Below are 22788 nucleotides of genomic sequence, written 5' to 3' on the forward strand. Positions count from 1 at the left end.
GAACACAAAATTAAACTACTTAATGTTTGAAATAATATATGTGAATTAAAAATTCTAAGGTATAACTATAATTAAATTAATTTTTAAAAAATAATTAACATACTTAACAGACAATATAATATTAATTTATAAATAAATATGCATAAATAATTTTGAATTTGTATTTATGTATTTAATTTTCATTCACATTGATTTGAATAACTAACACAAGATAATTGCTCAAATTTTCCGGGACAAAGTTTGCCATGAATTTTTTACCTTAATGCAAATAATAACATCCTGACCAAAATTCATTTCAATTAATAATATGCCTGTAGTTTGATAACATTAAAAGGTAACGAAAGTTTATTAAAGGATTTACCCCCCAACATTCACACTAACCAGCATTTATAAACTATTTTGTTCAGAAGAAATAAAAACTTTGATTGTATTTATGAAGTTTTACTTGTTTTGAGAGAAGTGTAACTTAAGTCTCCAACAATTAGAAAGGGAGGTCTACAATAAATTTCAAAAGCTTATTAGGACAATTCGATAAGTTAATGAGATTAGGTAGTCAAATATTTTCTTTTTGATGTTTAACATAATTCCTTCAACATTCTCACATAACTAATAATAAAAAGATGTGTCATATTTGTAAAACCATAACACATTGTTTATAGGTTGATATGAGTTGTGTTTGTCATTATTGTACTGATTAAGACTGGTCTCGACAAATTTATTAGTTAGTGTATAAGTCCATTTTTTATCATAATATTAGTACTACTATAACATAAATATAAGTAAATGAAAACGAAGGGTAACATAGATGTGAATAGCGAAGCCCTTGCTCTTTAATATTTTTAAAATAAAAATTAATTTACATAACACGGTGGATGATTAGGTACAAAGGGATCAATTCATTTTTGCATATGTTCATTGAATATGAGCTACAACAAAACTATATTGTCATCATCGGAGCCTCTGTTTTACTAAACAGAATAGCAAATCGGAACATATATATATATATATGTTTATTTGTGTCTACGTTACATATTATTGGGTTGTGTTTAAAGTAAAAATGTCATTAGATGGCATGAACGCACTATATATATCTCAGATCTGCCCAGTTTTGGGGGATTATTAGAACTGAGAGAGAGAGAGAGAGAGAGAGAGAGAGGCCGGGGGTTGAATAGAGTAGCACAGCACTACTCAATTAAATTAGATAAATATGAAATGTTAAGTATTCGGAGTTCTGATGATAGATAATATACTGGGTGTCTGTAGCAATCTTTGTTGACCCAATTGAAAATGTTATGGACTACAAAACGCTATATATTTGTTTTGGGCCTCCATTGTCCCGTCCTTAATTTTCATTAATTACGGACCGGTCTCTCCCCCACATGGCCCATTTTGCCCCTGCCTTTGTCTCAGTACTACGCGACATTTTTCAGAAATGTGCATTTGTGCACGACACCTTATGAGATTCACAATGAATATTACGTGCTTGGTCTTTGCCTGAAAAAGCAAGATTTTTTCTTTTAAAGCAACTAAAATATTATCTTTAGATAAAATTAAATATTCGGCAATAATTGTAACTTAACGCAATTTGAGAATTAAAAAAAAAAGAAAAAGAAATAATGAATATTTGGGTAGTTGCTATTCAAAGGTAGATTTTAGACACGAGCTTGGAGGAAGACTGCATGACGCAGCCAATTGTCAGCGTGAGTGTGTCGCTTAATCACTTTCCCGTGAAAGCAGCGTTCTAAAAGGCCACTTCCTTTCCATCACCCAAAGTACCTACTCGAAAAAAAAATCATAATAATAATTTCCATGATTTTTGTTGTTGTTGTTGTTGTTGCCTCTTTATCTTTCTCATTTTTTCTCCATTCAATTTTCATAAAATATCTGTAAAACAAAAGCGATAAAACCATTTTTCTTTACTAAACCTCACGAGCATTTATTGCTGCTGGTTCGAGTAAAGGTTACTACTACTACTCTACCATTTCATATCTCTTTTGGGTCTCTGTATTTCATTGTATATTGCTTTTTTTCAGCTAGGTAGTTGATAAAATTTAGCTGGGTCGTGTCTAGCTGTCTCTAAAAGTTATAACTTTGTTTCAATTCTGTGAATTTTTTTCTCAATCTTTTATTATCTGGGTATGTAAGTTTGAGCCTTTTGAAGCTTATTACACAATCACAACCAAAACCAAACCGATATAAAAGTTTTTGATATTTTTACCCTCTTTCTTGTTTTCATTCAACCAAAGGGAGTCCAAATGTCAATCCGGGATATTCTTGTTGCATTTAATTTTGATATAATTTCATTCAATTTTCGTGGATACTAACAACTAAATCTTGGTTTTTGTTTGTTTTTGAGAAACTGCAGCTGATCTTGTTCGCTTCTGGAAGAAATGGCAAATATGGGATTGTTTTCTGGAACTAAGTCTTCGAAACCGTTAACAATGTCTGTGAAATCGCTGACTGTGAAATTTAGGATACCATATTATACTCACTGGGGTCAGAGCCTGCTTGTGTGCGGGTCTGAACCAGTGCTTGGTTCATGGGATGTGAAGAAGGGCTTCTTACTGAGCCCTGTTCATCAAGACGATGAGCTCATTTGGAGTGGAAGTATTGCTGTGCCGATCGGGTTCTCTTGTGAGTACAGTTATTATGTGGTTGATGATAGAAAGAATTTACTGAGATGGGAAATGGGAAAGAAGCGCAAACTACTGTTACACGAGACAATTAAGGATGGTGAAGTCGTGGAGCTTCATGATCTTTGGCAGGTGAGGCTCTTTTTGTTTCTGTAGCTATGGATGTGCATATAAATTAGTATTCACTTTTTCTGACATGGTAGATGATCCTTGATGTTTTGCTTGAATTTTATTCATTTGGGAATCTTATCTGTCAATTTTCTGACTACCTTGTGCAAGGCCACATATTGGGAATCTTTGTTTAATAGGTTCTTCAGTTTTGTATTTTTTTTGGTTGCTGAATAGTTGACAAGAAAGGATAAAGAAAATTGGAATCTTAACTCAAGCTTACTCAAAAGTTGCAGATACTCAAGGTCTTGTCTTGTGTATATATATATATATATATATATATATTTTACTTTTCCTTCCAACTAACTGGGGCAGCAGTATATTCTGATGACTTAAACCTTAACGAATTGTCACATCTGCATTCAGACTTTGTTATAGTAATGCTTTACTTTTATACACTGCCAATGAATTGCTGCAGCATTTGTTGTTAGATATTGTGATCATAACATGAGTTGATGCAACCCAAGTATAAATTGCTGTTGGCTTCGCTCAAAAATTTTTATTGTTAACAAATCCAGACCGGTGGTGACGCTCTCCCTTTCAGAAGTGCCTTCAAGAATGTGATATTTCGCCGTTCTTTTAGCTTGGACATAGAGAGATCTGATGGACTCATTCAGAATAAGTTAGAACAAGAAGGTAAATTACACTCAAATATGAACTTTTAACAATCCTTTGGATTTAATATTCTAGTTGTGAACTGGCATGTTGGCCAAGTAATTTGTTATTTATGTTTTTTTTTTTAATGTCAAGCAGATTCAGTCCTGGTCCGTTTCAAGATTTGCATTCCAAACATAGAGGAAGACACATCGGTAATTTCTCTTCACCCACCAATAGGTTTTATAAATCTGCTTATTATTTACTACCTTTACGTTTTGACTTTCATCTCATTGACATTCCTGATTTACTCATGATTATGAGGTCTGCCTGATGCAGGTATATGTGATTGGTAGCACTTCAATGTTGGGGCAGTGGAAGCCTCAGAATGGGCTCAAACTTAGTTATGCTGGTGAATCAGTCTGGGAAGCTGACTGCGTAATACAAAGGGGCGATTTTCCTATAAAATATCCTTTTGGGAGTCTTCATCTCTGAACTTTGAAGTTTTATTACATGCTACCTTTGGTATACAGTTTTCATAAATCATAACGTCATGCTCTCTCTCTCCTCTCTCCCCCCCCCCCCCTCCCCTGTCCACCTTAACTTGTATTCCACGTATAAGTATTGTAAATCTGGCAAGACTGGAAACATTTCTTTGGAAACTGGTGCCAATCGAAATTTGAATGTTGACTTCTCTAACAATCAGCCAAGATATATTTTTCTTTCAGATGGCATGATGAGGGTAAACTCTTGAGCAAATCTAATAGTAAAATTGATTCTTGCATTTTATTCTTGACTATTAGTGTTCATCCTAATTTTTCAATTTGTTTGATTAGGAAATGCCTTGGAGGGGTGCTGGTGTAGCAGTCCCAATGTTCTCTGTTAGGTCAGAAGCAGATCTTGGAGTTGGAGAGTTTCTTGACCTGAAGTTACTTGTTGACTGGGCTGTGGAATCTGGGTTTCATTTAGTTCAGCTTCTGCCAATCAATGATACCTCAGTGAATCGGATGTGGTGGGATTCATATCCCTACAGGTAATACAAGAACTTCTGGATCATTTAAATCAGTTGCTTCTTTTCTTGTCACATGCCTGCTTTACCTTACATATTCCACTAGTTATTGCTATCAGTTACTTCAAAATCACGAAGATTAACATTTGTCTTTGCGATTCAAATGTGGATGAGTTTTCATTTATTATTCGTCGTGCAGCTCACTTTCTGTATTTGCATTGCATCCATTATACCTGAGGGTACAGGCACTTTCGGAAAAGATGCCAGAGGACATCAAGGTGGTCTTTCTATCTTGTTCATTTCTTTGTCTGAGTAACTGATGTTATCCACTGATATCCTTGACTTGAATTTATGCTGATTGTTTCAATTCTTCCAAAAATTGATCTTCTCATTTGTTTGTTAGTTTGACAGTTAAATATTGACCACCATTTTTTTCTTTTCGTTGCAGAAAGAAATTGAGAAAGCAAAAGTACAACTGGACAAAAAGGTTATTCCTACAATTAGTTGTTACCCTTTCAGTCATGATGAAAGATTTTTTTTTTAATTTTTTTTATTCATCTATATGTAGCTTTGATGCATTTTATGATTCATATGAGCTTTTGGGGGGAAAAAGTTGGCAGACATCCTTAATAATGGATAGTCTCTAAGGTTTTTAGGAAAGACTTGAGAGCAGCATATTAGGAAAACTTATAGAATAGATCATTTCTGGAAGTATCTCATAGAAGTAAGGATGAATATCTAAGTGGTAGTAACTCTACCAAGGATAGGGAAATAACATCTGAATTTAATCTCTCAGAATGCTGATTTTTTGATATTACTGACTGCATCTGTCCTGTCCATGTGAAGTTGGCATTCGTATTAATTTATTTGTGTTTGGTTATCTACAGGATGTTGATTATGAGGCAACTCTGGCTACTAAACTTGCAATTGCCCGGAAAGTTTTCAACCAAGAGAAGGATTTGATATTAAATTCCAGTGCCTTTCAGAATTTTTTTTCTGAGAATGAGGTCTTAATAGAATTTGACTAAATTCATGATTGGATTTTATACATTATGGCAAAAGATCCATGAACTTTGTCTCAGATGTTATCTTCTTCATTTTCATTTCCTTCTTAGAAATCTAATTTACACAATCTTTTCAAAGCCAGTGTGATCCTAATGTTTTATTTATCTTTAAAAGGATTGGCTAAAACCCTACGCGGCATTCTGTTTCCTGCGGGACTTTTTTGACACATCAGACCACAGTCAATGGGGTCGCTTTTCTCATTATTCTAAGGATAAGGTATTATTTTATTTTGATCAAGCCAAAAGACAAGGTGATGAGTTCTTTCATATTATTCATAGTTGAATGAAGAATTTAATAACAAACCTCCATTTCTTACAGCTTGCGAAACTAATCTCAGAAGACAGCTTGCACTATGACATAATTCGCTTCCATTATTATGTCCAGTTCCATTTACACATACAAGTATGCAAATTTGGTTTATAGCCTTTATCTTGTGTATTAATTGCTTTCACCGTTGAGGAAAGTGTTATTTATGTGTTATATTTTTTAGTAATATAGTGCAATTATAGTTGTCTGAAGCAGCAGAATATGCAAGAAAGAAAGGGGTAGTTTTGAAAGGAGACCTACCTATTGGTGTTGACAGAAACAGCGTTGACACTTGGGTCTATCCAAATTTATTTCGCATGAATACATCTACTGGAGCCCCTCCAGATTATTTTGATAAAAATGGTCAGAACTGGGGATTTCCCACTTATAACTGGGAGGAAATGTCAAAAGACAACTATGCTTGGTGGCGGGCTCGATTAACACAGGTTTTTCCCCCATTTACTTTTTCATTTACCCATATATCATTTGAAAAATGAAAATTATGGGGAAAGGGGGGATGTGCTTCTGACTATATTCAAACACACTATTTTTTTATTGTCTTTATTTGCCAGAGTTTTTCTTTGTGGAGTTCTAAAGTTCTAGTACATGTTTTTTCTTTGCTTTCATTGCAGATGTCCAAGTACTTTACAGCTTACAGGATTGATCATATATTGGGTTTCTTTAGAATTTGGGAACTCCCTGAGCATGCTATGACTGGTCTAATAGGAAAATTTCGGCCATCTATCCCTCTAAGCCAGGTTTGCTTAATCCTCTTAAGTCATGAATGTTATTCCATTTAATAAAAAGGGTTAGACTGTTTTGATTTAACCCTCTTAATTCTTGGAATGTTATTTCAGACAATGAAAAGGATGACCAGTATTGAAGTAGGAAAACTAATTTATCTTATTTTCCTTCATTTGTGGATGCCAAAATAATGCTTTTACAATGCAGGAAGAACTTGAACGTGAGGGAATATGGGACTTTGATCGCCTAACGCGCCCATATATCCGGCTGGAGCATTTACAGGTTGTTTAAAATCCTTGTTGGCTGTGATACCTTTTCATTTGACTTATGATGTTCTTTATGTATTTACTAGTGTAAATTATTAATTTTCATTTTCATTTCTGGTTCAGGAGAAGTTTGGATCTTCTTGGACTTATATTGCTGCAAATTTCCTTAGTGAATTCCAAAAGGGCCGTTATGAGGTGACAACCGTTTTCTCTTTAACAATGACACTCCTGTGAATTCCAAATTTTTGTGGTCTTGATAGAGATAGGAGTTTTGGATCCTCCAATCTATTTACATTTGCTGCAGTTTTATGCACGCACAACATTAAATTCTTTTTATCATTTCTTCAATGATATTCTAGTTCACCGAGGATTGCAACACAGAGAAAAAAATTGCAGCCAAGTTGAAGACTTGTGCAGAGAAGTCCATGTTGTTGGATAGTGAAGACAAGACTCGCCGTGATCTCTTTGATCTTATACAGGTAGCATATTACATCATAGTGTTTTTTAACTTCTAGATTCTGTGCCAATAAATTTTTTTCCTTTTCCTAAATGGGTCATAGATAAAAACCAAATCCCTCAAAGCCTTTTTGTAACCGGGATTTGAACCTCTATCTTTTTGTACCACCCAAAGAGTTCTTACCAGTTGAAACAAATACCACCTACCTTCTAATTGTTTAACATGGAGTACATTGCCTTTTTCTGGGTATTATATCTGTTTCCAACTAGTTTTAATTCTCGATTTTGATATTTTGAATTATCTTGCAGAATATAGTTCTCATCAGAGATCCAGAGGATTCTAAAAAATTCTATCCTCGTTTCAATCTCGAAGATACCTCAAGTTTTATGGATTTGGATGATCACAGGTGCATTTGGTGCTGTAAATTCTGAATTAACTGCTTAAATTGTAAAACTAATCTTGAAAGACTGATTAAAAAGTAACAGAAATGAACCTGTAGTTGAGATATTAATCACGTTGTAGTTCTATTCAGTGATAATATATTATTTCTATTTTCCTGTTTCTAAACCTTATTTGCTGCCATCATAATGTCCTCACCCAGCGTCCTTGTGGTGCAGCAAAAATGTATTGAAACGGTTGTACTATGATTACTATTTCCACCGGCAAGAAAATCTTTGGAGGGAAAATGCTTTGAAGACGCTACCTGCCCTCCTGAACTCATCAGATATGATGGCTTGTGGGGAAGATCTTGGGCTTATTCCTTCCTGTGTTCATCCTGTATATTCATTAAACTTCTCAATCTCTTCCAGCCAATCTGCATATGTTTTTCTTATCTTTATATTTTAAGCTTATATTCAGCAGAGGCACATTTTGACTCGTTGATTTCATGCAGGTTATGGAAGAATTGGGGTTAATAGGTTTGCGCATTCAACGCATGCCTAGTGAACCTGGACTGGAGTTTGGTATTCCTTCTCAGTACAACTACATGACGGTAAGACTATCCAATATTACTTTTACATGTACACTGCTCAGATCTCTGGACATTGAAGTCTGCATTGGAGATTTAGTTTTTTCACTGTGCTCTTTAATATTGTACTGATGATATCATTTGTAATGTCTCCTTAACAGTAAAGAACGTTGTCATTACCTAACAGGAGAGATAAGAAGTATAAAAGTAGATAAAAAGTATTTTCATGTAAAAACAAACAACAATCAACTACAAAATAGATGTTATACTTTTGAACTTCTAACAAGAATCCCTGCAGTAATAAAATCACTAATGAGTTAACTGTTACTGGCATTGAGAAGTCAAAACATGGGTAAGAGCATAGTTTAGTCCTACTTATTTATATATGGATTCAAAATACTGCACTTTGGTTGCCAAAGTACCTCAACTTGAATTTTGGGGGTCTTCTTGTAGTTATTACATCGTACTCATGTTGGTGATCATCTCTACAATTTAGGTGTGTGCTCCATCTTGCCATGATTGCTCCACCCTTCGTGCTTGGTGGGAAGAAGATGAGGAAAGAAGACGGCGATTTTTCAAGAATGTGGTGGGCTCTGATGCATTGCCACCTAGTCAATGTCTCCCTGATATCATACATTTCATTCTAAGGCAGCACGTTGAATCACCATCAATGTGGGCAATTTTCCCTCTTCAGGTATTTTGACACATTTTGGTAGCTTTTTGTTTTGTCTATCCTCAAAACCATAGCCCTTCAGAAGTACACTGGATAATGCAACTTAGCATGTTCTCTAGTTCTGCAGTAGCCAATTGCATGTCTGAGGACTATACGTGTTACCATACCATATTTGTAATTGCTTTGAAACAATGTGTTTTTGAGAACTATACGTGTTACCATACCATATTTGTAAATGCATTGAAACAATGTGATTTTCTCTGATAATCAGGACTTGTTAGCACTAAAAGAAGATTACACCACTCGCCCTGCTACAGAGGAAACAATCAATGATCCTACGAATCCAAGACACTATTGGAGATACCGTATGTTTCTTCCTTTTCCCCTTTCATTCTGATGGAAAAAAATTAATGAACGAAGTAGGCTTTGCATTTGATTGTTTGAAGTCAAGCTGGACATGTAATCAAGAATCCTGATTTTTATTGTGGCTTTATACACAGGTGTACATGTCACGTTGGAGTCTTTACGGAAGGATAAAGAACTGAAAACGACCGTTAAAGATCTTGTTTGTGCGAGTGGAAGGTCATGTCCTCCAGGGGGTCAGGAAGTAGCATCCAATACTTGGGATAAGCAGCAGGTTGCCAGTAGCCGAGAAAAGAACCCTATATCAAAGCCGCTAAGTGGAGTTCCACAGAAGGGAACCGTTGCTGTGGTGTAGGTTTTCAGATGCTGTGAGACCAGAAATAGTCTAGCCGAACCTGGTAGAACGAGGTTAGATATTGGATGGACTTATGCACGAAGCACTAGTCATAATCAGCCCTATACTTCCCCTCCGTTAAAATGGCAATATTTACGGGCATATTCTGAAGTTATTTATCTTCTTTATGTAATTTTATACGAGCCCAATAAATAAGCAATTCAAGTTTTCTTGTTATTGCCACCAATAGATTTACGGTAATTGTTAAAAGCTAGAGGACAGATTAATGGTGCATTTTGAATAACGGCTGGTGTTAATCATCGTTCATGCCAGATGAAGAGGCATTTGATTTTTTTTTTTTAATATAATGAAAAAGGCATGTTAAATATACCTATTATTTGTATTGTGTTACCGAGCCCATAACTCATAAGCTCTATTAGTTCAGTTCCCTACTGCATAATGAAAATTGCAAGCCGTAAAAAGCCACAAATAATTACAAAACTAAAAATAAAAATAAGATGAAAGCACAAACACAACTTACATAACTTATGCACAAACACAACTTACATAACTTATGAAGTCATTAATAAAGCTATCTTCTGGTAGTTAATCTTGTTAAAATAACAGCAGAATCTGTTATGTCTGTTCAAGCACAGTTAAGTAAAAGATGTTATGGTTGGTTCTGTTGTGTTCAGGTCGGCCGTACTTTGTACCCGCACAAAATTGCCATAGTTGGACCATACCCACTATCTGCGCGAATTGAAACGTTAATTTTCGGATCAAACTGTATTTTAATCGAAAATAAGGGATTTTGTCTATTCTATTTTCCTTTAAATTTTTTATTAAATAATTCCTTCAAGAATATTAATACATACTGTCACTTACATTTATGGAACGTGTATATATTTGTATTCTAATTCTAATTCTAATTAATGATCACTTACAGATGTTGCAAAATTATCACGGTCTAGTAATGGTGTTACTCTTTTGTAACCATCAATTGTTTGATATGAAGCTCAAATGACTGTAATCAGGAGAATCTCTAATGTTAGTAACTTTGTACTTTGCAATGATAATAAAAGATGCCCCGTATAAAATTAAAAAAAAAAAACAAAACAAAACTCCATGTCTAAATTCTAAAATGTAACTGAAAATAAAATGTGGGGACATGAAGAAGAAGAAATTTCGGCCGTGGAGACCGGATCTGAGCCGGTCAACCCGGTAACAAAGAGGAGGTACCAACTATCATAACAAAATAGAGAAAAGAAAACAATAACGATATAGATGTAGACGGTTAGTCAGAAAAAGGAGGAAAGTAAGCAGAAATGGCAAGATGTAATTGGTGGATAAAGATAATAACAGAAGGGGAAAAGTTAGTTAACGAAAAATGCGGGAGAAATTGAAGGGACCCACAAGAGAGTAACGGAATTTTAAGAATAAGGAAAGGGGAAAAAGGAGAAAGAGGTGACAAAGGGACTTTAGGTTGAGTTAGTGCATCTGTGGGTTGCTGTTGGGTCTCCATTTTCCCTTCCTTCCCCTTCCTTCCCTGAATGCCTTAATCAGTGTTCAGGGTACTCTATTTCCCTTCCTCTCTCTCTCTCTCTTTGATGCCATTATCAATCACATTTGAGGTTTTTATTTTCTTATATTTTGATTGCTGTTTTTATGTGTGATTAAAATTTAATTGTTTGGTATTTGATGGGGTGTTGCTATTTCGCAGAAATTTTGGCGATTTATAAGCGGAGGAGCGAGGGAATGATATGATAGTGTGTGGTGGTTTGTTTCTATTTCTTTGGTTTTTTTTTTTTTTTGATCTGTCGAATTGTGTTTTTGGTCTTACATATAGATAGATGGTTGATTCAAGAAATGGCTAAACTCATGTTATAGGTCATAGTAAAATTCAAGGAAATGAATTCAGCACTTTCGAAGCTAGAATGCCAATACCGGGTAATTTTTCATTTCTGTTCATACAATCTTTTCCCTTCATAGATATATATAATCTTCGATGAAGATGTTAGAAGATAAGGCCTTGCTTGATTAAGATTTATTAACTTCAGATGTGATTGTTGTTTACCCGAAGCTAATTGTGAAACTTAACTTGGAATTGCAGATTTGTGATGGTTCATATTTCGGGGAAGACTGACCATCAGAAAATCCCCTGAGAAGAACTGTACTTGGCATGAGCAGCTACCATTTTCAGTTGTATGAGAATCTTCGAGATGGCGGTAGCCATTGACCAACATCATGGATTCAAACAATTTAGCCGATCTCAGAGATGCAGACTCCAATCCTTCACTCAGTTAGATTATAGCATTCTTGGACTTACCCAAACCAATCTTGCTCACTCCTTAAAACAGGCATTTGATGTTGCTAACATTCACCGAAGCTTCTCCACTCCTTGCCTTTCCTTAGCCACTAATGTGGAGGATGAATTTGACACCAGTCAGAGGATTGAAATTGTTGGTGGCAAAGGAGCCCCGCGAGTACGTGCTCTTGTTGTTGAGGTTGCCATAGCTTTAGCCTCTGGGGTTAAACCTATTCCAGTGTCAAGTGGATTAGGCGGTGCTTACTTACTACCAGGTCGGAATGGTGACGTTATTGCCGTGGCAAAGCCTATTGATGAAGAACCTTTAGCCTTCAATAATCCAAAAGGCTTTGGAGGTCTGATACTGGGACAACCTGGCGTGAAACGTTCAGTTCGTGTAGGTGAAACTGGAATCCGTGAATTGGCTGCTTATCTTCTTGACCACGATGGATTTGCTGGTGTTCCTCCAACGGCTTTAGTCAAAATTTCTGATGTTGGGTTCAATGTTAATGATACAGCAGCAAATTCAACCGCACCCTATAAGATTGCTTCACTCCAACGTTTTGTGGAACATGAATTTGATTCTGGAGAATTGGGTTCTTCTAGCTTCTCAGTTGCTTCAATTCATCGCATTGGGATTTTTGATGTAAGAATCTTAAATCTTGATCGGCATGCTGGGAATATACTAGTTAAGAAGCATGACCGGCACGGTGAGGCAGCAGAGCTTGTGCCCATAGACCACGGTCTCTGCTTGCCTGAGTGGCTGGATGATCCATATTTTGAGTGGCTACATTGGCCCCAAGCTTCAGTACCTTTCTCAGAGCCTGAACTTGAGTACATATGCAATCTTGATCCATACAGAGATGCGGAGATTTTAGGAACCGAGCTTCCTACTTTAAGGGAATCCTCCATCCGGGTTCTCATGCTTTGCACCATTTTCCTGAAGCAAACTGCTGCAGCTGGGCTCTGTCTGGGCGATATAGGTGAAATGATGACGAGAGAGTTTTGCGGCGGAGAAGAAAAATTAAGTGTGTTAGAGACTCTCTGTGCAAAAGTTAAGGAAAGTATGATGAATATGTCAGATGATGATGGCGAGAGCAATGATAGAAGTGAAGAAACTGAAGAGGAGTTTGAAATGTTTAAATTTGACAATGAAAGTGAAGATGATTCCAATGAAGTATTGGATCCTCCTCAGCGCTCGCAGAACCCCACTAAGAACATGTCCAAGCCATCTAAATTTCCAAGGTTATCAACAGTAAGGTCGTTGCCCGGACTACACGAGGCTGCTGCGATGTCTCCATTATATGAAGAGAACAGCAGCGAAGACGACAAAACAGAGAAACAGACCATCAAAGAGAACGGAAGTCGTGTTGATGAGATCAAGGCAGCAGCAGATGCAATGACAAGGAGCATGAGTTTCTCAGTGAGAAATTGCAACTGTGAAGCTGAAGGCTTAGCTTTTGGAGACATGGATGAAGGTGAGTGGGAAATGTTTTTGGAAACGTTTGAGGTGCTTCTGCCTGAAGTAATCGAGCGCACAAAAAGCATGAAATTGAAGAAAAGGTTGGGATCTTCATGTGAGTTCTGAGGCAAGTTAAGAAGAGAATGAAGGGAATACTATTGCATGTATCTAATTAAGTATGGTGAAACTGTACATTATTTGATCAAATGACTATATATATAGAAGATTAGAGAATGTAGATAATTAGGAACGTGATGAAATGGAAAAGAGATTGGCGAAATGCCATCCTTCCGTTAACATTTCATTGATTTTATTTTTGATGTTGTTATTGTATATTGAAATAGAATTTACCTTGAACATTATACTGTAATAATGGTATTATATTTCTATCATATCTTTCCCGGTTTTAATTCTTTGTTTCAATTTGATATTCACTCTTACTATCCGGTTCAAGGCCCATGCATTATTCTGACGGGTTTAGCAGGCCCATGCACGTAAAATATCGTATGAATGGGCAAAATCGTCTCTGTAAAATAATCAAAGCAAATACAAATAATTCGACTTTGATTACGAATGAGTGTTTCGCATGTAAATAAGAAAAAAACCATCGATCCTGATGCTACGAAATTAAAAGTAAAACTGCAGCAAACACTAATAAAGATCCCATGAATTATTAAATGGAATCTGCCTTTGCTAGTGAACCAATTCTTCGTTCGTAGACAATTGATAATGTATCGAAAACAGAAGCCAGTGAATGACTGACTATAACCCTAAACCCTACGCCCCAATTTTTGAAGCGCGGCTACAGCACCAACTTAACATACATGGATGCCTTACGTAATGATTTAAGTTATATTAACCATAAAATTCCATCAAATAAATAAATAATTACTTTAAGATAAGTAATGATTTGAGTTATATCAACCATAAAAAGTTCTTTGGACCTACTCGTTATATAAGAATCTCTTGACTACGTACATTGTAGCTTAATTAACACAATCAATTAATAATCACTTTATATCATCATAACAAAGACAAAGTATAAGTAGTGATCTGAAAAAGGACAAACAAAAAAAGCTGCCATTACCAAAACCCAGATCTGAAAACTAATGCAGAAGCAGCCGGCCACTAACTCCATGCCTCATAAGGCTAGCTATTGATATTATGAACAAAGTAAAGTTATCCGAACACATTGCAACTAAAAGCCCAAAAAAAAAAAGAAAAAAAAAAAGAGTAGCATTGGCAATTACGAGAACCGAGGGCGGATGTGGAAACTAATCCCTAAGCACCCTCCCAAGCTCAAAGGAAACGAAAGAGTCAATGCAAGCATACTGAACCTGAGCAGGATCAAGCCAACGTTTGTCCCAGCGACTCATCGTCACCCTTCTCGGCTTCTCAAAGTCCAACCCCAAAACCTCGCGCGCCAAATTCTTCAACCCCGCGTTCACCAAATCAGTCCTCCCCTTTCTGTCGCCAGCCAGCCGTCCCAATTCCACCACATTCCCTTGGACCGTTATCCCATAGAAGTCCTCCAGCTTTTCCAAATCTTTTTTGATGCCCACCCCGACGAACGAGTAGCACTCCGTCGAGAGAAACCCGACGAGGGACCGAGGGATGGTCTGGGCGTGGATGAGTTGGAATATCAGGCACCGGCGGCCGACGCAGAGCTGGATGATGGCCACGGGATTCTGGACCCGGCTGAAGCTGGGCCGCCACTCCAAGTCGAGCCCCACGATGAGGCGGGGGAGCTTGTTGCGGTGGACTCGTTCGATGTCGGAGACCCATTCGTCGACGGGGTCTTCCTCGGTGGTGACGACGGTCCGGATCTGGTTGTCGAAGAAAGTCACGTCGTACCTGTTGTGGGAGTCGTACGGCAGTTGGTGGTCGTATATGCTTATCGTCATTTTGTTGGTATGCTTTGCTTGCTTTAATGGGAAATTTTTTTTTTCCCTCTGCAGAGGCTGCAGTTTCAGTGACGATGAAAAAGAAAAACAACGAACACAAGATGGAGAGAGAGAGAGAGAGAGCCAAGCCTTCCATGAGAAGCTACACACGCTATTGGTCGTCAACTTTTTTTTTGAATATTTTATTTTGGAAAAAAATAAATAACTGTCTAATACTTTTAAATTCACAGTGTTTTGAAAAATAATATTATAACTTTTATTATACATAAAGAAACTAAAATATGGACTTGTTTGAAAAAGGCGCAGAAGAAATAGCTTATTTTATGATTGAGATGAATAGTTGAAATGTATTCGGATTTGGGAGCATCCTAACTTAATTTTAATTTAGATTTGATAGTATTTCAAACGGATTAAGAGAAGGTTTGTTAATAAACAATAAATTAAGCAAGTGGACGCAAAATATAATGTGAATATAATCTAAAGATATGACTCCAAAATCGGAATGAAGATTTTTATTTAAAAACCAAAATGAAGCTACACAAAAATAAATAATTAATTAGCTATTCAAGTGCCAAGTAGCTCCATCTCGAAAATGCATTGGAATTTCTTCTTCCCATATTTATTTTTTTTATATTTATTTTACCGACCTCGTTGATTTTTACACGGTACCACGGGTTCAAAGTAAACGTAGTAAAACCTTTTTCAATCGTTTATTTTGGTCTCACAGATTCAACATTACACAATATTTACTTTAATGAGTTATGCTCATCTTGTTAACGGGTTGCAAATTAATTAAATGTGTAGACTTCATTATGCTCGACAAATGACAATGAAACAAACGAAAATGCATAATTGTCTCACTTTTAAACAACTGGAGTTTTTCAGCCCCGACTTCAAATTTAGAAGAGAAAAAAATTAATTTAAACTTTACCTCATCTAACTTTTTAGATGTCATATAATGGGTAGAATTCTCTTGACTTTAGTTCTAAAGTTAATAAAGCAAATAATTAAAATAATAAAGCAAAAGCAACCCATCATCTTGAATGAATCTCTTCAACGAGGCAGATGCAGCAAGCAAACAACAATCAAACGCAAACAGAGACAATGATGATTCTGAGAAGTTTAAGTTTTGACCGAAAATGAAATACAGACTAGCAATCATTCCGCATCTGATCACAACATAACAAAACATCTGAAACCGAAACCCTAATTTGATTTCATCACAAGTCTAAAGCTGACCATTAGTAGCAAGTAGCAGCCTTAGAAACCCTAATTACAAAACATATTCCAAAATGGGCAAAGGCTAATGTTATACGACGAGATCGGGAGAACCCAATTACCAAACAAAAACAAAAAACCAGAAACCCTCCCAAAACGGCACGCCTCAAACGTCATTAGCGCTAAGAACCCTGCCTATCTCAAAAGCAATAAACGCATCGAGGCAAGCGTAAAGAACCTGAGCGGGAGTAAGAACACGAGTATCCCAAGCACTGAGGGTAATGTTCCTCGGCTTGTTCACTTCCTTTTCCAAGACCTCCCACGACAGCGCCTTCAGACCCGCGAACCTCAGCCCCTCAATCTCGAGATCCTCCGCCGCTAGTGGCCTCAAATCCACCGTCCTAAAAACCTGCAGCCCGTAATTGTTCTCCAGCTTCTTCACATCTCCGTCGATCCCGACACCCACGAACGTATAATCCTCGTCGGACAAAAAGTTTGCGAGTGATTGGGGGATTCTTCGGGCGTGGATGATTTGGAAGATCAGGCAGCGGCGGCCGACGCAGAGTTGGAGCGTGGCGACGGGGTTTTGTTGCCGGCTGAAGCTTGGGCGCCACTCCACGTCGAGTCCCACGATCAGGCAGTGGAGGCGACGGCGGTGGATGCGCTCGATCTCCGAGATCCAGTCGTCCACCACGGAAGGCGATCGGGTTACTTGAGTGAAGACGACGTCGTCGTAGAAGTGTACGGTGTATTCGTCGTGGGTGTTGTACTGAACTTCGTGTTTGCTTATGCTTATTGCCATTCTTTTCTTTTCTTTTTATTTATTTTTTATTTTTTTGGTTTTTCTTCTCGCTTAAGGTTTTCGTTTTCTGTACTCGCGAAAATGATTTGATTTGGTTATTATATAGACGACCTTTGGACTCTTTTCCACGGTCGTCACTTGTTTTTCCTTATATTAATTTTTATTTTTGGATAATTGAGAAAATTAATTCAATGGTTTAAAATTTATTAAATCGAAAATTAAATGAGACGGTTAAACAATCAAATTGAGTGCTAATATGAAAAGGGAAAGTGATTTTAAAATTAAGATTGTGCGGTAGAGTAGTTGGTTTTTGGTGCATTAATGTTTTTAAGCAAGTAATTGTTTTTAAGAAGATTGAATCATAGTAATTGAAATATTTACTATTTTTTTTTTTTTATCGAATGTATTCAGTGAGAGGAATGGTAACAATGTAAAATTTAGGAATGACAGTAAGACCATAATATTTATTTTTGACAAGAAGATTTTAAATTAGCAATGTAAGATATTTGTAATCCCTACAATAAAATTAGGAATTAAAAGTTACAAATTAAATTTTTACAAAATGAGAGGATACAACGGAACAAATGAAAAATGCGAGTGACTACGGGCAGACATTGACGTGACGTGAACCGTCAACGTGTTCAAATGCTAGATGCTGTTGCTGGCATTTTCTTGGTTCGCAAGCCACCCTCCACACTTACTTCCCGCTATTCTTTTTTTTTCGGCTATTTTCCCGCCAATTGAATTGGGCCTTGATGTAAATGGACCTTAATTTCGAGACACATGGGTCCAATCTCGGACTGTCAAGATCTATAGCCCAAAAAACAATTTCCTTTTACTCATTTAGAATACAACCATGCAAAGAGTGACGCCACATCTTAAATAATGCATCATTAATACATTGAATGATGAAATAACTGAATAGTTACTAAAATAAATTTTCAAAATTTATCATTTAAGGGATGAATATAACACATCAACTGAATGAAATCTTAAAATTTTATTGAAAAAGTAATAGGACTAATGTTGTGTAAAGGAAAAATATTTGATGAAAATAAGAGTATCTCAACATTACATTTCGCTACAAAAGGACAAGTGATAAGTCTTATCAGTACACTAGCATCTAATTCTGAGTTACTACAGAAACCTTATGAATGGAGCAAAACAAGCACAAAAACTTCATCGAATTTCTAGATGAATAGTCTTGGGAATAATTTGATTCAGCCAAGAAGAGACAGTAGTCTTCATTCTTGATTTGTAGAATGAGTTTGCTTCTTCGTACACCCAGTTCTCAAATCCTTTGAATATCTTCTGGTTTGTTCCAACCACGAGTCTTTTTAGTGAAATTACATTCTCAAGCAAATACATCAACAGCTCAGCTTCATGCAAATTACCGTAGAATCCATTGATCTCCAATTCTGTCAAATGCTCATGGTGACATTGTGGAAGAAGCCTGTCTACCTCCTTTGGTTGTTTGATAAAACTTGGAGAGAACAAATTCAGTTGTAGCCTCTGCAACAGAGGAAACGCCCTGAGGATGTAAGCAATCCAGCTCAGATTGTCCTCATCATCAAATGGGTAAATTGCCAGAATCAACTCCTTCACATTGGTGAATACAGGTCCATTATCAGGAAGCTCAAGTGCCTTGATGGACAGAATTGAGATTAGATTCAGCTTTTCTAAATGAGTTACCTCGCTTGCTAATTTTGTTAGAGCATAAGTCACCCCGTCAATTCGATTCTTGTTTGTGAATTTGAGATACACGTCAGTTAATTTAGGGACTTGCTTGAAGATGAAGCTTGACGGATGACCTGTATACTCCAATCTTGTTAGATTCTCTGAAGAAACTTCAATCCCATTTAACCTGAAACAGTCTTTTATATCCAAGAACTTCAACTGGTGACTTGAATTTGTGAACTTTAAGTTGACAAGATCTTGGCAGAGATGCAGACTCAGTTTCTTGAGAGACAAGCAATTCGACAAGAGATCCATTAACAGTCCATCATCAATGCACACGCGTCTCAGCTCAATACTTTTGAGAGAGCCGAGACTTTTGTAACTCAAAGGTGCACTGAAAGTGCATGAATCCAATCGCAATTGCCTGAGATTATGTTTCCCCTCAAGAGGCGAAGCTCGAAATTGATGGTGTTCAAATGAATTTGAAGTGGCACCACCGTTTCTGAAACTAGTGCACTCAGAAAGATCAATGTCAATACTTTCAACTCCCTTCAAAACTGCAGAATTGATCCAGTGATCAATATGAGAAGAGAAATTCTTGCCCAAGTGAAAATGGATGGCCAAGGAGTTGATTTTGTCACCCCTAATGCGACGCTCATCCATTATCTTATCAACACGGTTTACAAACTTACGCCTTTGTACTTGTCTTTTCGACTCGAAGTCACAGGTGTTTCTGAATCGGTGAGCTCTACTCCCAAGTACATTAACAAAATCAAACTTGAGATCAGAGTGACTAGCCCAAATAAATCTCCATCTTTTTGATATAAAGCTTGTCCTCAGAGCCTCTCTCAGCGGCAACAAAGAAACAATTGTGGTAAGAATCTCATCTGGTAGCTCCTCAAATCGGTCTCGCTTTCCCCTCATCTCGGCAGCTCTCAATCTTTTATTCCTCATCTTGCTTTCCAAGAATTGATGAAACACGAGCAATATGTTTGATGATTTCTGGTGGGATTTCAACGCCAAATCGAAGTTGGGTCAATTCTTGGTTATGAGTAATAAATGTGATAGTTCTTTTTTCTGTGTATATATAAACGAAATGGGATTTAATGTTTATCCGACTCCTTTTAGGACAAATCATATTTTCCTATTCATTTCAGGATTTAATTAATGCTTAGCTGGCTCCTAAGATATTATGACAATATTTGAGTTTCCTTTTCTGTGAAACCTTGTTCTAGTTTAGTTTCCTACTAACTATGCGTTTCCTTTTTCATTTTAGATTCAATTTAGTTCCACTATATATGTTTTTGTACATGTGAAAGCACACCTACAATATTTTCTTCGCATCTTTTTGAAATATCTTCTCTCAATTCTTTCAAAGAACTTCAATTCCTCTTCCATTTTTTTCCCCTTCTTCTTTCACAAAGATAATTACATTCAGATAATCCGATTGAGATGGCCACCACGGCCGTGTTTGATGAGTATCAGTGTGACATATATCAGCCTGAAGATGATGATCTTATTCAATCAACCCACGATCACGAAGCTATTTTCTCCCTTCATCTTTTCTCAGCGACTCCTAACATCATGAACAAGAACCTCATAGTGCTGCAGCAAGATTTACTAGGCGGATGCGCATATTGGTCAGCAAACTTATCAAGATGTCTCTCAGCCTTGAACGTAGCTTTCCATGCTCATCCAAGCATCATATACAAGATCACAAGTTATGCTCATTCGGCTGCGAATGAATATCATAACATGGGCAGCGGGATTATTCCTCTAGTTGTGATCATTAAGGCTGCGAATGTAAGTTACGATATTAATGAAGAGGCCGCAGCCATTGATGAGGCTGTTACAAGATCAATCAACACACAGGTTTTGGAGTTGGCGCCTGCAAGTAAGTATTCGATCGAGGCTTTAGAGAAAATTAAAGTTGAAGGGTGTTCGCAGCAATATTGCGTGATTTGCTTGGAAGTAATGAAAGAGGGATCAAAAGCTGCTCGCATGCCTTGCTCCCATATTTATCATCAAGATTGCCTTGTTAATTGGCTAAAGAATAGTAGTCTTTGCCCGTTGTGTCGATTTCAATTGTCGTAATTGACAGATTCGTAACACTTTGTATATCCGAACTTCGTTATTTATTCTTTTCAGAAGTTGAAAAATCTTGTTTTTTCTTAATAACGGATTAAAGATTAAAATTTAATAATAATAATTAAAAAAAGCATTAATCTTCAGGGCTGTACCTTACTTTGATTCACTGGTTTTGATTATGATTTGTATCCGAAGTAGTTGAACAAGGTTGCTGTCAAGTTTTGTCTAATGGAGTTTATTTAATTGGCTAGTATGATCATTGTTCTTTAATTTAAGAGAAGACCTGGCATATTATGAGCTAAAATATTTTTATATTGGAGCTTATTCGATCAAGGTAGATTGAACTGTTATATGGGATGCTAGCTCCATTAATAAACTCACCTCATAATATGTTAGTAAAAATATTTTTCTCGTTATCACTGTATAAATTTTAATATTGAACCACGCACGAATGATGTGATAGGCTGATCAAGTAAAGCTTTCCCATGATGTTGGCAAATTTAGCATCGCCCCCATCATGTTAACAATAATAGAAAAGAGACGATAATTATTACTATAATTAACAATATACAATTTGAAGGGTGCGGCTATCTTTAATTATTTAGAACTGTAAAGGAGGTTATGGTAATTTAATAATGACCACATTAAATAGCTGCCCCATCATCGGTCTCTTTCCTACACACCGCAATCCCCCACAAAAGATGGCTGAAAACAAAACCAGCACAGTCACAGACCGAACCTCTACTTTCATCAACTCAGTTTCCACTCAAAACCCACCACCGAAATCCAACCAAAAACAAGAACAAGAACAAGAAGAGGAGGAAGGAGAAGCAGGCTCAGGTCCTGAATCGAAACGCCGAAAGACCTGCCCGACAATTCTCGACAAAATCCAAGAATTCTCACCTTCAACTTCCAACGCCAACTTCTCTTTCACTTTCGATACCAAATTCGCCCCTCGCTCCCCTGAGTCCACCCCAAAGTTCGGATCTTTCAACTTTGCGGTATCAGATTTAGATTCCGCGAAGGCTAAAGAAGCAGCTCAAGAAAAAAAAGTATCTGCTGTCGTTGGTGAGTTTGAGAAGGACTGATTTAATTTGTTTGTAATTTTTTGTTTGTACCATTAATTTGGCACTGAATACAATATTATGTACTGAAAGATCAAAAGGCCAAATGAAATGAAATGGCACTGCTCTTAATTTTCTTTTTTTTTTCCCCAAAAAAAAGATTAAAGTAGTAGTGTTGATGATTGATTGAATCAGCTTTGAGTTTTCTTAATCCTTTGTTTATTTTTCATAATGGCCACATGCTTACTCTGTTACTTTACTCATCAAGTGGGGTCGATTTTGTACAAGTCATTATTAGTGGAGGTGGGTCCCCTGTTTCGCTCACTTGCACGTGCGGCTCTCAATTATTTGCGTTAGATTCTCGTTTCTATTACACTTTTTACATTTTCGACTTTTTTACCAAAGTGCCCTTTTCCGCGATTCTACTGGCCTATCGAAAAACGGAGAATGACGCCTCGTCAGGAATGTATTCGGAAAACCAATTGAAACTAGTGTGCCTTTGGCCTTTAGGTGTTATTTCGCTGGCAAACATAGACCCCAATTTTATTACACCAATGTAACGCACCTCGACCAAATCCATAAAACAATTGGGTAATGTTCAACATTATTAGTTATTACTTATTAATTATTAAACTAATCAGGGATTGCCGATGTCCAGCCTAAATGCTAACAGAGAGATGACCAAACGG

At 36.8% G+C, this 22788-nt stretch overlaps 6 protein-coding genes across 8 annotated transcripts; 3 read left to right on the forward strand and 3 right to left on the reverse strand.

The window, feature by feature from the left end:
* Positions 1-1625: 1625 nt before the first annotated feature.
* LOC18039894 (4-alpha-glucanotransferase DPE2) lies at positions 1626-9909 on the forward strand. 2 transcript variants are annotated; one of them, XM_024181747.1, is made up of 23 exons: positions 1626-1772; positions 2366-2765; positions 3320-3437; positions 3555-3610; positions 3735-3862; positions 4011-4137; positions 4232-4428; positions 4604-4682; positions 4853-4891; positions 5292-5411; positions 5584-5685; positions 5788-5871; positions 5979-6221; positions 6408-6533; positions 6727-6801; positions 6909-6980; positions 7145-7264; positions 7551-7648; positions 7860-8019; positions 8135-8233; positions 8706-8903; positions 9154-9247; positions 9383-9909. In XM_024181747.1, the coding sequence occupies exons 2-23, from the start codon at positions 2391-2393 to the stop codon at positions 9598-9600; spliced, it is 2928 nt and encodes a 975-aa protein (XP_024037515.1). In that variant the 5' UTR covers positions 1626-1772; positions 2366-2390; the 3' UTR covers positions 9601-9909. The 2 variants fall into 2 exon arrangements, with proteins under 2 accessions (XP_024037515.1, XP_006430481.1); XM_006430418.2 differs by lacking the exon at positions 1626-1772 and adding an exon at positions 1834-1960.
* A 1162-nt stretch (positions 9910-11071) lies between these two features.
* LOC18038087 (phosphatidylinositol 4-kinase gamma 8) lies at positions 11072-13555 on the forward strand. Of its 2 annotated transcripts, none has more exons than XM_006430419.2 (4): positions 11072-11210; positions 11300-11355; positions 11467-11526; positions 11690-13555. In XM_006430419.2, the coding sequence occupies exon 4, from the start codon at positions 11784-11786 to the stop codon at positions 13470-13472; it is 1689 nt and encodes a 562-aa protein (XP_006430482.1). In that variant the 5' UTR covers positions 11072-11210; positions 11300-11355; positions 11467-11526; positions 11690-11783; the 3' UTR covers positions 13473-13555. The 2 variants fall into 2 exon arrangements, with proteins under 2 accessions (XP_006430482.1, XP_024038076.1); XM_024182308.1 differs by having other exon boundaries at positions 11072-11150.
* Positions 13556-14409: 854 nt separating this feature from the next.
* On the reverse strand, positions 14410-15419 carry LOC18038288 (Werner Syndrome-like exonuclease). The gene has a single exon (XM_006430420.2). The coding sequence runs from the start codon at positions 15248-15250 to the stop codon at positions 14621-14623; it is 630 nt and encodes a 209-aa protein (XP_006430483.2). The 5' UTR covers positions 15251-15419; the 3' UTR covers positions 14410-14620.
* Positions 15420-16296: 877 nt separating this feature from the next.
* Positions 16297-17357, reverse strand: LOC18038245 (Werner Syndrome-like exonuclease). Its single transcript, XM_006430421.2, has one exon. The coding sequence runs from the start codon at positions 17268-17270 to the stop codon at positions 16635-16637; it is 636 nt and encodes a 211-aa protein (XP_006430484.1). The 5' UTR covers positions 17271-17357; the 3' UTR covers positions 16297-16634.
* Positions 17358-18449: 1092 nt separating this feature from the next.
* On the reverse strand, positions 18450-19901 carry LOC18038246 (F-box protein At4g09920). Its single transcript, XM_006430422.1, has one exon. The coding sequence runs from the start codon at positions 19899-19901 to the stop codon at positions 18450-18452; it is 1452 nt and encodes a 483-aa protein (XP_006430485.1).
* Positions 19902-20399: 498 nt separating this feature from the next.
* Positions 20400-21041, forward strand: LOC18038247 (E3 ubiquitin-protein ligase Praja-1). The gene has a single exon (XM_024182633.1). It carries the CDS (start codon positions 20400-20402, stop codon positions 21039-21041), a length of 642 nt encoding a protein of 213 aa, XP_024038401.1.
* Positions 21042-22788: the final 1747 nt, after the last annotated feature.

This window comes from Citrus clementina, unplaced genomic scaffold, assembly GCF_000493195.1.
Source record: "Citrus clementina cultivar Clemenules unplaced genomic scaffold, Citrus_clementina_v1.0 scaffold_6, whole genome shotgun sequence".
NCBI classification, from domain to species: Eukaryota; Viridiplantae; Streptophyta; class Magnoliopsida; order Sapindales; family Rutaceae; genus Citrus; species Citrus x clementina.

Excerpts from the sequence above, each read along its gene's own strand:
- LOC18038245 (XM_006430421.2), bottom strand. The coding sequence starts at position 17,270 with ATGGCAATAAGCATAAGCAAACACGAAGTTCAGTACAACACCCACGAC.
- LOC18038246 (XM_006430422.1), bottom strand. The coding sequence starts at position 19,901 with ATGAGGAATAAAAGATTGAGAGCTGCCGAGATGAGGGGAAAGCGAGAC.
- LOC18038087 (XM_006430419.2), top strand. The coding sequence starts at position 11,784 with ATGAGAATCTTCGAGATGGCGGTAGCCATTGACCAACATCATGGATTC.
- LOC18039894 (XM_024181747.1), top strand. The coding sequence starts at position 2,391 with ATGGCAAATATGGGATTGTTTTCTGGAACTAAGTCTTCGAAACCGTTA. Across the intron at positions 5,412-5,583 it reads ATTTTTTTTCTGAGAATGAG|GATTGGCTAAAACCCTACGC; the intron begins GTCTTAATAGAA and ends TATCTTTAAAAG. Across the intron at positions 5,872-5,978 it reads AGTTCCATTTACACATACAA|TTGTCTGAAGCAGCAGAATA; the intron begins GTATGCAAATTT and ends GTGCAATTATAG.
- LOC18038288 (XM_006430420.2), bottom strand. The coding sequence starts at position 15,250 with ATGACGATAAGCATATACGACCACCAACTGCCGTACGACTCCCACAAC.
- LOC18038247 (XM_024182633.1), top strand. The coding sequence starts at position 20,400 with ATGGCCACCACGGCCGTGTTTGATGAGTATCAGTGTGACATATATCAG.